The sequence below is a fragment of the Bos javanicus genome, chromosome 7, assembly GCF_032452875.1.
Source record: "Bos javanicus breed banteng chromosome 7, ARS-OSU_banteng_1.0, whole genome shotgun sequence".
Classification (NCBI taxonomy): Eukaryota; Metazoa; Chordata; class Mammalia; order Artiodactyla; family Bovidae; genus Bos; species Bos javanicus.
The window spans coordinates 39,641,197-39,659,787 of NC_083874.1; the positions used below are offsets into that span (position 1 = coordinate 39,641,197).

The 18,591-nt window shown below is 40.9% G+C and overlaps 1 protein-coding gene across 3 annotated transcripts; it reads right to left on the reverse strand.

The window, feature by feature from the left end:
• Positions 1-249: 249 nt before the first annotated feature.
• Positions 250-16,349, reverse strand: ZFP62 (ZFP62 zinc finger protein). 3 transcript variants are annotated; one of them, XM_061423155.1, is made up of 3 exons: positions 16,251-16,297; positions 15,578-15,705; positions 250-4,119 (listed from the first exon to the last, which is right to left on the reverse strand). In XM_061423155.1, the coding sequence occupies exon 3, from the start codon at positions 4,004-4,006 to the stop codon at positions 1,403-1,405; it is 2,604 nt and encodes an 867-aa protein (XP_061279139.1). In that variant the 5' UTR covers positions 4,007-4,119; positions 15,578-15,705; positions 16,251-16,297; the 3' UTR covers positions 250-1,402. The 3 variants fall into 3 exon arrangements, with proteins under 3 accessions (XP_061279139.1, XP_061279138.1, XP_061279140.1); XM_061423154.1 differs by lacking the exon at positions 15,578-15,705 and having other exon boundaries at positions 16,251-16,349; XM_061423156.1 differs by lacking the exon at positions 15,578-15,705 and having other exon boundaries at positions 16,247-16,338.
• Between the last annotated feature and the right edge of the window lie 2,242 nt (positions 16,350-18,591).

Genomic DNA, 18,591 nt, shown 5'->3' on the forward strand with positions numbered 1-18,591 from the left:
TTGTGACTGACCATTCGCCCAACCTGTCCACTCCTAGTGGTTATTATCCAGCCCCAGTATGAGGATCAATCCAATCTTCACTTCTGGTAGAGGTACCACATAATTTCTCATGAAAGCTGAGCTGCTAGCCCTGAGGGATGAGTCCCCTGCTGCCCTCCTTGGCCTGCATCTGATATAACTTACCCCACAAAGACAAGACACACAAATGGCTTTCTGTGTGTTCTTCCACCTAAAGTATGTCACAGCCTGTTTACTTTTGAAGAATTCCTTTATTGGAGTTTCACCTTACCTTGCCACAACTATCTGGCTCTTCATGGCTGAGAGTGAGCCCTGAACAGAAATTCATAACATTTTACAACAGACAATAAACACATGTAGTGCATGGAATCTTTACAATAACACAAACAATCAAACATTTATCAGGATTGTTAAGAAGCAGGAATTTTCTCCTATCCCCCAATAACAGGTAGCTACTTAGCTTTTCAGGTCCTGCAATAAAATGCCCTCCTGCTCAGAATTCCTATTCATAGGAATCCCTGAATCAATTCTTTCTGCATGTTGAGGATGTGTTCCATTAGTTATTAAATGTGCTAAATTTCTGTCCATGGTAGAACCCTTCATTTGTAGCATAATGTGTGTGTGATATTTTCACTTATCACACATTCATGATTCATTAAGGGTGTTTATTTGAAAAATTTTTAGGTTTCATCCATTCAATAGTGTATATCACAACATTACAACAGTATAGTCCATTCAACTTGAATTTATTTGAGTGACTTTCTCCTATTTTCTGTAAGATTTATAAGTCTATACTTTTTACATTTCCTACAATGAAATCCAAATTTTCACAAGTTGCCATCACTCCCCCAAATCAGTTATATCAAAGTTATTCTTCATGACCACTACTATATTAATTTATATTCCCTGAAGCCTGCTTCCTTTCCCTGAATTAGTCTATTGGAGGTCCTTCTTGGATCTTGTCCACTGACCAACAGATAACTGGAATTCAAAGCTATTCCTGAATTTCCTACATTTCTACTCAGACAATTTACCCATATATGAACTTTCTGTTGGTGACTATGTGACTTCTAAATGAAGTCTTTTTCTCATCTGTATTTCTTATGTCCAGAAATGTCTACTTATTTTGAAGGCTTTTTTCATACTCCATCACTTTGATAGGTTTTATTCCCAGGATGAACTAAATATTTTATATTCCATAAGGGCTCACCTACTTCAACACTGGGACCTTCCTTGCTGGCTATGACTGAAAATCACAGAGAAAAGAAATTACTCATGGTTTCATTTATACTGAGTAAATTATAAGCCATGAACAAGGACCTCAAATACTCTTATAAAGTTTTTCTTCCATTTGCGTTCCCTGATACTTGGTAAACTCTGCCTCCTACAGAGACATGTTCATCCTGGTCCCATCCAGAGCATTCCCTCCCTCATGAGTTCTCTTCTGTGATGTGCCACTATGACTTCCCATATTTGTCACACTTAAATATTCCCCTCCAGTATGGATTCTTTTATGCTTGGTGAGATTTGATCTGATATTGAAAGCCTTCCCACACTCGTTACATTGGTATAGCTTCTTTCCAGTGTGGATCCTTTTGTGTTGGTCAAGGACTGATCTATAATTGAAGGATTTCCCACACTCACAATTATAGGGCTGCTGCCCACTATGGACACTTTTATGGTTGATAAGACTCGAGTGTGAGATGTATGCTTTCCCACACTCATCACATCCATAGGGTTTCTCACCTGTGTGTATCCTTTTATGCACTGTGAGGCCTGAGCTGTTCCTGAATGCCTTCCCACAGCCATCACACACATAGGGTTTTTCCCCCGTATGAATCCTCTTGTGTTGGGAAAGGAGTGAGCTATAACTGAAAGACTTCCCACATTCAACACATTTGAAGGGTTTCTCCCCAAGATGGACTCTTTTATGGCTTATAAGAGTTCTGTTTGAGAAAAAAGCTTTTCCACATTCATCACATGTATAGGGGGTCTTGCCAGGGTGGGTACTTTTATGGTTGATAAGGCTTGAGTGTGAGATGTAGGCTTTTCCACACACATCACATTTATAGGGCTTCTCACCAGTATGAATTCTTTTATGCACTTTAAGGCTCGAGTTGTTTCTGAAGACCTTTTCACATCTGTCACATTCATAAGGTTTCTCTCTAGTGTGGACCCTTCTGTGTTGAGAAAGAAGTGAGGTGTAGTTAAAAGATTTCTCACACACATCGCATTTGTAGGGCTTCTCCCCAAGATGAATTTTTTTGTGATTTATAAGGGTTCGGTATGTGATAAAGGCTTTCTCACACTCATCACACTTATAGGGCTTTTCCCCAGGGTGTACACTTTTATGATTTATAAGGCTTGAAAGTGAGATGTAGGCCTTCCCACATTCTTCACATTTGTAAGGTCTCTCCCCAGTGTGGATTCGTTTATGGACTTTAAGGCCTGAATTATTTCTGAAGGCTTTTCCACACTCATCACACCCAAAGGGTTTCTCCCTTGTATGAATCCTTTTATGTTGTTCAAGGGCAGAGCTGTAATTGAAGGATTTTTCACAATAACTACATTTATAGGGCTTCTCCCCAAGATGGATTCCTTTGTGGTTTTTAAGGCTAGAGCGTGAGATATAGGCTTTTCCACACACATCACACTTATATGGTTTTTCCCCAGTATGGAGTCGCCTGTGGACTTTGAGTCCTGAATTATTTCTGAAAGTTTTTCCACAGACATCACATACATAAGGTCTCTCTCCAGTGTGAATTGTTCTGTGTTGAAGAAGAAGTGAGTTATAGCTGAATGATTTTCCACACTCCTTACATTCATGGGCTTTCTTCCCAGGGTGAATGCTTTTATGGACTGCCAGGCCTGAGCTATAGCTGAATGCTTTGCCACAGACATCACATTTGTAAGGTTTCTCTCCTGTGTGGATCCTTTTATGCACAATAAGGCCTGAACTGTTCCTGAAAGCCTTCCCACATTCATCACATTCATAAGGTTTCTCTCCAGTGTGGATAACTTTATGTTGAATGAGGAGGGAACTATAATTAAATGATTTTTCACATTCATCACATTTATAAGGTTTATCTCCAAAGTGGATGCTTTTATGATTTAGAAGTGTTCTGCAGGTAATGAAGGCCTTCCCACACTCATCACATTCATAGGGTTTCTCCCCTGTATGAATCCTTTTGTGGACTCTAAGGCCAGAGCTATTACTGAAGGTTTTCCCACAGATGTCACATTCATAGGGCTTCTCACCTGTGTGGATCCTTTTGTGGACTCTAAGGCCAGAGCTGTTCCTGAAGGCCTTCCCACACTCACCACACTCATAGGGCTTCTCCCCAGTGTGAATTCTCTTATGCTGATCCAAAACTGAGCTATAATTGAAGGATTTTCCACACTCATCACACTTACAGTTCTTTTCCCCAGAATGGGTGCTTTTGTGGTTTATAAGGCTGGAATAGGACATGTAGGCTTTCCCACATTCCTCACACTTGTACGGCTTCTCCCCAGTATGGATCCTCTTGTGGACTCGAAGGCTTGAGCTGCTCCGGAAAGTCCCTCCACAGTCATCGCACTCATAGCGTTTTTCACCAGTGTGCATAATTTTATGTTGAACAAGTCGGGAATTATATTTGAAGGATTTCCCACAGTCATCACATTTATGTGATTTCTTAACAGCACTGGCTTTTTGCTGTAGACTGGGATGAGAGTTTCCATTAATGCTCTCCACACATTTGACTTGTTCACTGTTTTTCTGTTCTATAGGGACAGTCTGGTGTGTAACATATTTTGAGCTCAGATGTAAGCTTTTCTCAGATGCCTCATCTTCCTGTTCTGTCTTTATATTTGCTGTATTCCTGGCTTTGCCAATCTTTTCCCTGAAGCCACTTTTGTCTTCCTTCATTCTTTTTCCCTCAGGCTTGTCCATCTGATTTTCTACCTTGCTATCCCAATCACAAGTTTCACCAACCTTAGACTCCTGCATATGATCCTTGTGAAGACCTTCCACTTTTGGCCACACAGATTCTGCATTTCGAATATTTTCATACTTTTCAGTTGATTCCTCATCCTCAGTGCCCCTCGTCTTCAAATGTGACACTAAACCAAGAAAATGAAAATGATACCTTCACTTTAGAAAAACTGAAGGAATTAATATCCAAATTCACTCATTTATTCCACAAATGTTTACTGACCACATATGGTGTGACAGGTACCATTTTTAACTGCTAGGGATACAATCATGGACATGCCGACATTTCTGCCCCTGTGGAGTAATGTTAAAATGCTAGAGCCCTGGGTGGCCAATGGAACAGAGATGTTTTCTATTCCTGCATAATAGCTTAGCATGATGGCAAGTTGAAATGGATTGGAGTGATACACAGCATCAAGGGCAACACTGACCATTTGTTGAAAAATGCCACCTAGTCTCTGAAAATCAAACAGAGGGTCGAAAGAGTCTCTGAAGAACAGGAGACAGAAAGATTAACAAGACAAAAGCTAAGAAGTCATAATCAGCAGAGGGTTGGCAAAACTAAAGGAGAAATCAGTACATGAGTGGAGGTAATGGGGAGTTGGTTATGAAATCATGAGGACAGTCATGTCAGAGATGAGAAAGAAAACAAGCTGCAGATGCCTGTTGTTGGTATAGCCTCCTGGATTTCCTCTCCAAGAAAACATTGACCCTGGAGAGTAGTTTAGTCAGGGAAGAACTCTACATGGAAGAACACACTCTGGCTTGCCAGGCAGATTCATTCATTCCCACTTTATGAATAGGCTAACTGCAGTCAGAGCATATCAAAGATCAGAAGCTAAAATACAAACTGTCAAGCAAAGGAAATGATACTGCCTAGGCATAAATACCTAGCTGTATGAGCCCCCAAAAAGCTACTTAAGCTCTTTATGCCAGTTTCCTCATCTGTAAAATGAGGGCAATAGAACTGATGTATTAAATAACATATATAAGGTATGGAGAACACTGCCAGTCACTTGGTTAATTGCCAGTCACGTGCTATATGCTATAGCACCTAATTCCTTATTTAATCAAGATCAGGTTATTGGGTCAGGGTTGGAACCTGGGGATAAACCACAGGACTCAGGAAAGACAAACTCCTTCTCAAAGCAGCTTTTAAGGCCCAGGCAATGACTCCCTATTCCCGTGAAGGCACTCTACACACAGCTGGCATTCTGTCAGCACGCACCTGCTAGAAGACTGACTCTTGAGAACAGAAGCAACAGTTCTAACTTAGTTGTCTCCCAACCTTAGACAATTAGACATTTGTAATTAGACCTAGTTAAAATTAAGACCTCCCTCTTACCTGGGTATCAGACCCCCACCTTGGTCAGTACTCTGTAATTCTACTTAGAAACTCTATGTTGAACATGTGATAAGGAAGCAGAGGCAATAAAAGAAAAGTAAGATATATACTCTGGAGTGGACACATATAAACACCTGCACTCATGATCCAATTTATGCTTACAGGAGTGAATAATGTACTCTGAATTAACATTTATAGAACAGGAGGAGCTAGGAACTCAGAATATCACCAGGAAGCTAAAATAAAGAATCACTTGGTAGACGTTTAAAAAAATGAAGATGAAAAGGTAGTTCATCTGAGAAGGCTCCACAAAATGACTATTAAGTAATATCAGGTAAGAGATCATTAGAAGTCACTGAAGAATGGTGGCACAACCCTAATTCCATGCTCCCTTTCTTTACAACCTTGGGCAGAGCAGTCATGCCGTTTAAAATGTGAGGGCTACTGAGTGGTCACTGGAAATCCAGACCATCAATAGCAACACACCTTTTATCTGTGCTCTGAATCCTGCTCCTATCACATGAGGGACCCTGCTCCACCCATTCCCTTTGATCTGGACCCCTCCATCTCTACTCATCCTCAGCTCTGAGAAGAGAAAGATGTTCAACTTGCTACAACACAAAATCAAATCCCCTGAAATTGCCAGGGAAATACAAAATTTGTCAGAGTGGAAAAAGAGAAAAAGAAAAACGGTAAGGCAGGAGAACTACTCATACTATTTAAATATTCCAAAGGCTGTTATACTAAAATAGTGTGGTGAAAAGTGAAAGTGTCAGTTGCTCAGTTGTGTCTGACTCTTTGCAAGCCCATGGACCGTAGCCCACCAAGCTCTTCTGTCCACAGAATTCTCTAGGCAAGGATACTGGAGTGGGTAGCCATTCCCTTCTCCAGGGGATCTTCCTGACCAAGGGATCAAACCTGGGTCTGCTGCATTGCAGATGGATTCTCTACTGTCTGAACCAAACAGCCAAACAGGGAAGCCCAAACAGTGTGGTACTGGTATATAAAAAAACAGAATAGGATAAAAATCCAGAATAGTTCCAATTATACACAGAATCAAGTATACGATAAAGGTCGTATTTCAAATTAATGAAGCAAAATGGTCTCTTTAATAGTGTTGGAAGTAGATCCATTCTTTACATCATTCACAGGAATAAACTCCAAATGTAAGTGAAGTGAAGTGAAAGTTGTTCAATCATGTCCAACTCTCTGTGACCCCATGGACTATACAGTCCATGGAATTCTCCAGGCCAGAAAACTGGAGTAGGTAGCCTATCCCTCTTCCAGGGGATCTTCTCAACCCAGGGATCAAACCCAGGTCTCCTGCATTGCACGCAGATTCTTTACCAGCTAAGCCACAAGGGAAGCCCAAGAATACTGGAGTGGGTAGCCGATCCCTTCTCCAGACGATCTTTCTGACCCAGGAATCAAACTAGGGTCTCCAGCGTTGTAGGCAGATTCTTCACCAACTGAGCTATCAGGGAAGCCCTCTCCAAATGTAGCAGAACTCTAAATATTAAAAAGTGACACCAAAAAAAATAAATAAAATAAAAAGTGACACCAGAAGAAAACATGGGTGAATGCCTCTATAACCTGAGTACAGAAGAAGTTTTTTATGGCCCAGATGCAATAAAAGACTAACAAAGCTGATTACATAGAAATAAAAGTAAACTTGCATGGCAAAAAATACCATTAGCAAAACCAAAAAAAATAAATGACAAAGTGGAAGAAAATATCTGTAACATATATTATATATAAAGGCTAATATCTCTAATATACAATGTTTTAAAGTTAAAGAGACTAAAAATCCTGCAGAAAATGAGTAAAGAACATGAACAAACAATTCATATAAAGAAATACTAAAGTGGTCCTTAAACATGTTTTCAATTTCACTCATAATAAGAGAAATGCAAATGAGAACTATACTAAGATCCCCTTTCTCACATGTTAGATTGGCAAATATTCAAAAGCTTAAAAATATACTCTTTGGGTGAGGCTGTGGAGATAGTCTCATACATTACTGAGAATGCAAATTGGCATAACCTCTGTTGAAGGAAATTTGCCAATACCTACACAACTATGTATGCATTATACTCCAATCCAGAAATCCCATCTAGGAATTTACACTGAAGATACACTTCCAACAATACAAAAGCATATGTGCACGAAGTTATTCATTGTAGCATTATTTTTAATTACAAAATCTAGAAAATCATCTACATGTCCAAGCATAGAAAACTGGTGTATATGGCACATATACACAATGGAGTACTAAAAAGAAGAGGAACATTTCTATAGATTGTTAGGGAGCAATTTCCAGGATATGCTGTAAAGCAAAAGAGAGCATATATGCTACATCTTACGTAAGAAGGAAAATAAAAAATAACAAGCATATAACTGTTATCTTTTTAGTAATGAGAAAATCCACAAAACAGTGAAGGCTGTTTCCTATAAGGTATAGAGTCAGGGAATAGCACAGAACAGAGAGGGGAAAGAAACACTCTGATTACAGCTTTCTGTATAGCTTTTACTCATGGAAGCATGATAATGTTTTGCAGATTCAAAAAATAAAATTACATCAATAAGACTGGGAAAGGGGGAAAGCCATTAAACTATAAAGTGAATGGGAACCAATGAACTCATTTGTGTTTTACATGAATATGGTAAATATAAGACCGAAACAAAAAAAAAAAAAAAAGGAAGAACTAACCCATGTCACTTGGGTACATAATATGTAACTCTGTAATACATACTCTCAGTTTGGGGAAGGCTGGAGTGAGCAGTGGGAAAGAACTGCAAACAACTTAACTAGTTTGGGAAGGTTTGTTTCCTGTAGTGTTATAGGCAAAGCAATTCAGAAACAATTTTAGATCTATTACTAGACTGAGTAAATGTGTTGATTTAGTTGGGAGCCAGAGCTCTCCTAGAAGGAACATAATAATATGGAATAGGAGAAGACAAGAAAGACCCTGTGGGGACAAATCAGAGGTATTACTGTGAACTTATGATTTCTAAATTATATACAAATGTGCACATTATATAAATGTACATTCACATGTATGTATATTTGTATGTGGTGGTGGTGGTGTAGTCAATAAGTCATATCTGACTCTTGAGACCCCATGGACTGTAGCCCACCAGGTTCTTCTGCCCATGGGATTTTCCAGGCAAGGATACTGGAGTGGGTTGCCATTTCTTTCTCCAATATTTGTATGTCTATGTGTGTAAATGTACATATATTCGCTAGCTTTGTTTGCTGAAAAGCTAAGAATCAAAAATATCTGAGTTAATGAGCACAATACAGCACCTTGTTCTTGGACTCTACTACCATTATCTACTAAAATGAACCTGGAGGAATCCAGGCTGGGGCCAGGATAGGTATAAGATGAGCTGAGACATCGTTATGACAGCAAATAAAAAAATGCTCAACAATGACAAAAAGATGATGTGGGCATATGACAAGACCACAAGAGCCAGCTTCAACACTGAATTTACACTTCATAGCAATTATGTCAAGAATTATAAACCACTGTAAATAGAATTACATGAGTTCATACAGGTACAAATGGGAGAAAGGGAGGCCTCCTGTTTAGAGGAGAATGCCAGGGCTGGTTGGTAAATGTGGAGGGAATAGAGTTGGAAGAAAAAAAAAATCAGCATTCTGCAACTATCAGAGTAAAGACTGGATCAGGGGAGAATTATCAAGGGATTCTAAGTCTAGGGGAATTCTCACGAGAAGCAGTATATATGCAAGGTCTTAAAATACTCCTTCACAGACTGCAAAGGAAAAAATAGTAATCACATAGTGAAGAGATTAAACCATGGCTTGGCTGGTCATCTTAAATTAGTACCACCAATGGGGGCAGATAAACATCATGTGACTCTAGAAGTGACACCCTGAGAAGGACACATCACCTACAGAATGTATTACCTGAACTGAAAAATAAATATCAGATCAAATAAATCCAAAAAAAGAACATTCTACTAAAAGGTATTTATATTTTTCAAAAGTATCATTGTCATAAAATACAAAAGCTACAGGAATGCTTCATATTAAAGCAGGCTGGAGAGATTTGACCACTAAATTCAATACGTGCTATCAACTGGGTCTGTACTGCAGGTAAAGGCTGTTATAAAAAATAACTGTGTCAACAGATGGAACTGGAATATGTATGGTAAGTCAGGCAAAAGTCATTAATAACTTTAAGTTTACTGAAGCTGACAACTGCACTGTAGTTATGCAAGAGAATATCCCTATAAATACACACTGAAGTGTTACTGATAAAGGGCCATGATGTGTATGTTACCCTCAAATGGTTTAGAAAAATAGATACATATGCATGAAACAGTAAGAGAAAGAAGATAAAATGAAGTAAAAAGTCAACCACAGGTGAATGAATAAAGGGTTTTTTTTTCACTGTTTTTTTAATGTTTTAAATTTATATTAAAAATACGTGATAATTATTAGGATTTATTTTTTATTCTTTATCTTTTAAAAATTTTTATTGGAATACAGCTGATTTAAAATGTTGTTTCTGCTGCATTATTATTGAAAATTTTCTGTATATTGGAAATTATTCCCAATAAAAAGTTTGTGTGTGTGTGTGTGCGCTCACTCATGTCCGACTCTTTGTGACTCCACGGACAACAGCCTGCCAGGCTCCTCTGTCTATGGAATTTTTCCAGGTAAGAATACTGGATTGGGTTGCCATTTCTTCTCCAGGGGATCTTCCCAATGAAAAAAAATGTTAAAGTGTAAATTTAAAATTGTCTCAACTATTCCTTCCCCTTCAGATACTGCTTTTGCCATCCTGCCTCCTGTCCACAGTTGCATATTGAAAAAGTGGTCTTCAAGTCCCATCTCCCCAAATGCCACATCTATTCAATCTGATTTATTCCACTCAGGCCATGCTGCATTAGCTTCTTCAGGGCCAGGTGCTGACTCCTGAGTTTGCTGACCCTTGGATGTTCTGGCCCCCTGTTCCATCTGAAACCTCTCCTCTTCTGACTCTACATAATTTTCCTAGGCAGTCCCATCTATATGTGTGGCTCCTATAAGCTGTCTTGCAGAGCCTCATCTCTGGCCCAGACCCCTTCTTCAATTAGAGTCTCATATCCACCTGTCTTTTCTTCTGAATAAACCAGAAGTGGGCTCTCCCCTTTCCCTCACCACTCCACATCCAAAAGACCATTTAAGACCACCTATACAGTTTTCAACCCCAACTCCATTCCCACTGCCAAGAATTTAGTTTAAGCCCTCCTAAATTCCCTTCCAAACTTCTGCCAGAGTTTCCCTACCTTCATTCTTAACCCTGTGCAATTTTTCTTCCAACACTATCAAGAATTTTGTAAAATGCACATGTGAGCCCTCCCCAATAAGTATTTAAAGGCTATCTAGTGTGGTACTTGTGGAGAAGGCAATGACACCCCACTCCAGTACTCTTGCCTGGAAAATCCCATGGATGGAGGAGCCTGGTGGGCTGCAGTCCACGGGGTCACTAAGAGTCGGACACGACTGAGCGACTTCACTTTCACTTTTCACTTCCATGCATTGGAGAAGGAAATGGCAACCCACTCCAGTGTTCTTGCCTGGAGAATCCCAGGGACGGGAGAGCCTGGTGGGCTGCCGACTATGGGGTCGCACAGAGTTGGACACGACTGAAGTGAAGCAGCAGCAGCAGCAGCAGCAGTGTGGTGCTTAAAGCTTTCTGCATCTCACCAGCTGGAGCAACTTGCTGGGGCCATACTAATTCACCCCTTGCTGACACCACACTTAGAATCCTTGGCCCAGATGGTTGGGCCCTTTCCCCTCTGATAGGCTAATTCTCAATTCCCTTCATGTCCTCTGGGATTCCTTGTTTGATTGGCTGTGGCCTGGCCTGGTCTGTGTGAAATTGTAAGTACTTCACTGTTTACACCTCTGGCCTAGGCAGACTCCAGGAGTCTCCCTGTTCTAGCCCTGTTTAACCTCCTCTGTTTGGGGAGAAGCAGATTTTCCTATCATCTGATGTAGTCCACCCAGTCCTCTTAATGACTGAAATCAAAACAGGGCAATATACATGTGCATCTTCACTGAAAGCAGATGGTCGGCAATGGAATTCATATTATGAATTGACTAAAGAAAATTGATGACTAAGAAAAGGTCAGTCAAAAACACAAGCAGAAAAGCTCAAAAACATAATGATAGTACTAGGAGACTTGCAAACTAGTAGAAGAGTCTAGCAGGAATATAACCAACATATGATAATAATGGCAGACAAAAAGCATGGATGAGGGAAGAAGGGGAAGGGACATACTCTGCTTCAAAGAACTAAGAAAAGCTTCAGGAAGAAAGGGCTAGTTCCAGCAGACAGAAGAGCAGATGCAAAGGGTTGGTGTTCACCATGCCCTGGACGTATGGAACACACGATGGCAGGCACAACTGGATAGGTGGGCAAAAATAAGGGCTGCAGCAGGGTCTGCCCATCATACTAAGGAGTCCAGGCTTGATTCAGAGGAGTTTTAGGTGGAGTGGAAAACTCAGATATCCATTTTGGAAGATCACTTATTCTATCAAATCAGGAGGTTAAAGGGGCTAGATAGGAAACATTTTAGGCTTTGTGGGGCACATAAAATTCTATCACTTGTTTTTCTTTTTGGCTTGCTTTTAAGCATTTCTTTTAAAACGTAAAAACCATTCTCTGCTTGCAGACCATATAAAAACAGATCAGAGATCCAGAAGTCTGCCAATTCCTGCTAGACAAAATCAAGGAATCAGAATTAATTTAGGATGGTGTGAGATAATGGCATTTTGGCTACATTTGAAGTGTTTTTTGTTTTTTTTTTAAAGACTATGCTAGGTGAAATGCCATAATGTCTGGAATTTCCTTTAAAATACTTCAACAAAGAAAAATAAAACGGGAAAAAGGAAAAAAATATAGCAGAATCCTAATAATTGTTGAATCTGAATGATGGATATACCAAGTTCATTATACTATTCTACTTTCCTATTATGTTTACACTTTTTCATAATATAAAATTAAAAGAAAGATTACTCATTCTAGTTACAATGGGAGAATGGATTGAGGAGGAGAGAGAACTGAGTACTAGAGTCTGGAAGATTATTATAATCCAATCAATACTGATGTGATGGCTAGCTCATGTGTCCCCTATGACATAAGAAAGGAATCACTTCAAAATCACAATTCCTACACAGAAAGAGGGCCAGATGGGTTTAATTTCTTAAAAGTTCTCAAGGCTAAAAGGGAACTCCTCTCTAATCAGTTCTCAACAGAGAGAAAACTAGTTCTATCCATATAGCCTACTTATATAAGTTAAAAGTTTAAGCAATAGTAAGACATCCACTCCTTCTAAATTACATAGGACCCACAACATCTGGGCACTTCTGTGCTTCACATTATTCATGTTCTACCACCAATGCCTGGAAAAGCTCATGCAGAGAGTAAGAATCTGTCCTTAATTTTTGCTATCCCTGCCCAGTAAAGTCAGGAGCCACTTCTCAAGAGATTAGACAACTCAGAAGAGAGGAATTGTGGCTTACTCTGGCTGAAAATTCCTGCCTTAACAACAGACTTCAACAAGCAACAGGTACAACACATCTGCAGCTACTGAGGATTTTCAGAGTACCAACCATATTCCACAAATCAATCTACCATCTAGATTCTGTGTCTTAAGTTGTTGGATATTATACTGGACTTGAAAGTGACCAAAAAAAGAAAGAAAAAGAGAAAATAAGAGCGAATATGAGCACAAAATGCTTACAGTCTCAGAAGAAGTGAAAGGATAGCACAAATGAAAGATGAGACTAAGGAGTGTGTGAGAAAAGTGTTATGCAGATGGGAAGAAAGTATGGTTTCTGCTTTAGTTATTGCATTTAGTTTGTAAGTATTGGAATTGTAAATGGTTAACAAAAGTTGGTTCTACTGCTTAATCCTTATGATTAAGGGTGATTATTTCCTTAAAGTAAAAAATGAAATAGATCATTCTCATACCTAGTAATGGGGAAGAAAATCCTAGTCATCCTAAGGAATAAGGTAAGCAAAGGAGATTTTGAAAGGGGGACTGAGAGATTTTCTGAAGCTAAAGGGGCAAGACTGGCTTGAAGAGTGTCATTAATAGACAGTTGTTTGGGCTACTGTAAGGCTAAGTATCATAAACACAAGTATCAGGAGAGAAAAGCTACTTGGTTTAATTTGTTCTTCAAACACTGTATGACATGTCAATCCCTTCTTTAAAAATTCTTGCTCAGATATGCCCTGGGACAAAGTCACTGGGTGTTCCGTAGTTTGAAGTTAACAAAGAAACTGGAAACAACCCAAATGGCCTTACTAGATCTTATAAAATGATGGTACATCCAAAACATCCAAAGCCACAGGACTGGAAAAGGTCAGTTTTCATTCCAATCCCAAAGAAAGGCAATGACAAAGAATGTTCAAACTACCGCACAACTGCACTCATTTCACATGCTAGCAAAGTAATGTTCAAAATTCTCAAAGTTAGACTTCAACAGTGCGTGAACTGAGAATTTCCGGATGTTCAAGCTCGATTTAAAAAAGGCAGAGGAACCAGAGATCAAACTGCCAACATCTATTAGATCATAGAAAAAGGGAATTCCAGAAAAACATCTACTTCTGCTTCACTATGCTATGTGCCTTTGACTATGCTAAAGCCTTTGACTGTGTGGATCACAACAAACTGTGGAAAATTCTTCAAGAGATGGGAAAAGCAGACCACCTGACCTGCCTCCTGAGAATTCTGTATGCAGGTCAAGAAGCAAGTTAGAACCGGACATGGAACAAAGGACTGGTTCAAAAATGGGAAAGGAATATGTCAAGGCTGTATATAGTCACCCTGTTTATTTAACTTTATGCAGAGTACATCATGTGAAATACTGGACTAGATAAACCAGAAGCTGGAATCAAGATTGCTGGGAAACATACCAATAATCTCAGATATGCAGATGACACCACCCTTATGGCAGAAAGTAAAGAGGAACTAAAGAGTCTCTTGATGAAAGTTAAAGAGGAGAGTGAAAAAGCTGGCTTAAAACTCAACATTCAAAAAACAAAGATCATGGCATCCAGTCCCATCACTTCATGGCAAATAGATGGGAAAACAATAGAAACAGTGACGCACTTCATTTTTGGGGGCTCCAAAATCACTGCAGATGGTGACTGCAGCCATGAAATTAAAAGATGATTGCTCCTTGGAAGAAAAACTATGAGAAACCTAGACAGCATAACTAAAAAGCAGAGACATTACTTTGCTTACGAAGGTACGTCTAGTCAAAGCTATGGTTTTCCCAGTAGTCATGTGTGGATGTGAGAGTTGGATCATGAAGGCTGAATGCAGAAGAACTGCTACTTTTGAACCATGGTGTTGAAGAAAACTCTTAAGAATCCCTTGCACTGCGAGGAGATCAAACCAGTCAATCCTAAAGGAAATCAGTCCTGAATATTCATTGGAAGGACTGATGCTGAAGCTCTAATACTTTGGCCACCTGATGGAAAGAGCCAACTCATTAAAAAAGACCCTGATACTGGGGAAGATTGAAGGCAGGAGGAGAAGAGGATGACAGAGGATGAGATGGTTGGATGGCATCACTGATTCAATGGCCATAAGTTTGAGCATGCTCCAGAGATGGTGAAGGATAGGGAAGCCTGGCGTGCTGCAGTCCATGGGGTCACAAAGAGTCAGACAAGAGTGAGTGACTGAACAACAACAAAAACATTCAAACAATGGCCATGCCACTCCTATACTGCAGTGCTGTATTTAAAGAAAGAAAGAAAGAAAGAAAAAAGCTTTGTGTTCTGATGACCACAGATTAAGTAAAAGAAGCAAGGTGCAGAATTTTGAACAGTACCTTACCACCTGTGTGAAAAAAGGAGGGACTAAGTACATTCAAATTTGCCAATATGTTTGCATAAAGAAACTGGATACACTCAAATTATCTATCAAATGTGGTTGGTTTTCTAAAGGGATTGGGCCTAGAAAGATGGCTGAACAGAGGGAGATCTTTTCATTGATATCTTTTCACATTTTTAATATCTGAACCATATGAATACATTACATAGTCAAAAACTTATTTAAGGAAATATCCTCCTGCTTTCAAAAAGGAAACACTCCTGTGGCCTCCTAATCCAAACGTCTTGGAGCAGCACAGCCAGCCCCAGCCTTCCATTCCTCTTTCACATCCCCACGCCTGGATTCCCTAGAAGCCTCCTCAACCTATTTCTCCCTACCTAGTCAATTCCCTCTCATTGTGAGAGTCAGCGACAAACAGCCTCTTCCCGGATCTCTTCGTCTGTACAGAAAGTGAACTCTCCTAGGGCGAAGGCCAGGCAGCGCCTCCCAGCGATTCGATCAACACCTGCGGCAGTAGTCTCTCAACATAACGGCCCCACCAAACAAAACAAAAAAGGTGTGGGGCGGGGAGGTCAAATAACATGACCCCTCGGGATCCTTCCAAAGCTCGTATTCACGCTCAAATCCCAGGGACAAACTTAACTGCCACGGGCGCAGAACTGGGGGCTTTCTTTAAAGCACTGATTTTCTGGGTTCCCCTTTCGCCCGAGACAGCAGCGAAGAGCTGAGAAACACGGGTATGGGGGCCCCAGCCCTTCTCCACACACCTGGCAGCCCCAACCCAGCCCTGGCCCGCTCGAACAGCCGAAGTTGGGGCCCACAAGGAACCCGATATGTTCCAGGGGTGGACCCTACACCTCTAGGCCGACCCGAGGTCTTCCCTCCCCTCTACTTCCCCAATGCGCTTCCTAAGGTGTGTGTAGGGAGAGGGCGCGCTTCCTCCCCGACCCCTCCCAAGATCCGAGGAATAGCCGAGACCCGGCCAAGAAGGCAAGGGCGTGGCAAGCTAGGGCCGAGGGCGGGAGCGCGGGCGGCCTCGGACTCACGTACTGGTTGTGGCGGCGCCGCGGGAGCCCGGCCGCCGGCGGGACAAAAGCGCGGACGGCCCGGCCGGAAAAACCCAGGCCCGCTCTGGGGCACTTCCGAGTCCTCTCTACGAGGCTGGAGGACTGACTCGATGATAGCGCCTTTTTTTTGCTGGCACGTGACCAGTGGCACTCTGCGAAGGCATCCGCGGCTAGAGAGCACTTGTTCCTTTACAGTTATATATATATATATATATATATATATATATATATATATATATATATATATATATATATAACATATATGTATTTAATTTATAAATTAATGTGAAGTGCTCATCGTGGCGCGCGTTGGGGACGAACCCACGAAGATTACAGTTTTCTAGGACTTTTAACTTGCGGCGTAGGGCGGACAATATAAAGCAAACGTCTGATTCGGTAGAAAAAACACCTAAGAACCTATGTACTTGAAGCTAAGTCGGTTCAAGTACACAGGGGGTACTTAACGTACCTCGGGGAGGGACGAGGGAGGGCGGAGGAGCACAAGGGGACTTAAGAGCCCGACTATGTTCGAGGGGCTGGCGCGGTGGCCGGAGTGCTCTTACCCACAGAGACCCGCAGAGAAGCGCTACTGGCTGGGCAGCCCTGAGTCAAACCTGATCCCAACCCTTCAGTGGCTCAAGCCGGGCAGTGACCCCTGATGTCGGCTCCTGAAACCCCAGCTTGAGATGACTGGAAAGCGATGCTTTCTTTTTGCAGTAACATCTAAATACCTTACCTTAAGTAATTACAAAATTCGTTTTTGAGGCCACATTGTGAATACTGATACACACAAAACTGCTTTCCGTTCTTTAAGAGGCATCCGTAGGACTCTAGACAACTGACGACTTGATACTATCATCCACTTTAAACGATCAGAAATTTTACATCTTTTTGGTTTTTCTCCTCGAACTTGTATTTTTATGTCCCTCACAGTTTTTATCCTAATCTAAAATATTTTCATTCTAAGTACGTCATTGAATTCGATCCTATTGTAAAAAGTTTTATGCAAGTTTTATTGTTCACCCTGTTGTGCATTTCTGTAACAAAATTAGAAATTTACAACTTTTTCTCGTGCTAAGTATTTTCTGGATTATTAAAGTATACATATTGCAAAATACTACTATCAATTCTTAGACAAAAAGTGAAATGCTTTTTTTGTCGTGCTCCATTTTCTTTTCTGCCTGGGCTTTTCTTTAGTTACAGGGAGCCAGGGCTACTCTCTAGTTGCAGTCCTGGGTTTTCTCATTTCGGTGTCTTCCCTTGTGGAGAATGGGCTCTAAGGAGAGGGGGCTTTAGTAGCTGGTGGTGCGTGGGTCCAGGCTCCAGAGCACAGACTCAATAGTTGTGGCACATGGACTTAGTTGCTCCCTGGCATGTGGGATCTTCTCAGACCAGGGATTGAACCATATCTCCTATGTTGGCAGGCAAATTCTTTACCACTGAGCCACCAGAGAAACCCTAAGATGGATTTTTAAACAATTCAATGATATAGGAAAATTAATTGGATGGATTTTACGTATCTAGAGTTGTTATGGGAGACTAGTTTCTTGCCTTTGGAAGAAAAAGTTCAGCGATGAGATAAGGAGGTCAAGAAAGCAAAGCAGGGATTTAAGCCATAGAGTGGCAGGCTTTTGCAACCCCATGGTCTGTAGTCCACCAGGTTCCTCTGTCCATGAAATTCTCCAGGCAAGAATACTGGAGAATGGATAGCTATTCCCTTCATCCAGGGGATCTTCCCAACACAAGGATCAACCCCCAGTCTCCTGCGTTGCAGGCAGATACTTCACCATCTGAGCCAAAGCCACAGTACATGCTCAAAGGAAGAGCGGGCAGACTTAGGTGAGTATCTGCCGAGTTTCTTTAGTAAGCTTGTGATATGGAGTGGCAAAATGAATGGACAGAATATTCATTGGGGAGGAAGGGGTTTGGGGTCATATTTCCTAATTTTCATCACAGCTCCATCTTCCAGAGGGGAAGGAGGGATTTTTGTCCTTATTTAGCCTTGATCAGAACTCACTCCAGTATTCTTGCCTGGAGAATCCCATGGACAGAGGAGTCTGGCAGGCCACAGTCCACAGGGTCCCAAAGAGTTGGACATGACTGAAGCAATTCATATGCATGCATGCACAAGCCTTGATCAGAAGTGTCATGGCATAGGTGCATGGCGGGAACTTCTTACCTGTAAGGCTAATTTTATTGTAATGAAGGCATAATGAGAAACAGGTTACATTTGGACCCCAGAGATTCCCAGCTTTATCTGCTTACACTTATCACCCCAGAATGTGTGGTTTCCTGTCCGTCTGGAGGTTCTTGTTTTCTTTGTT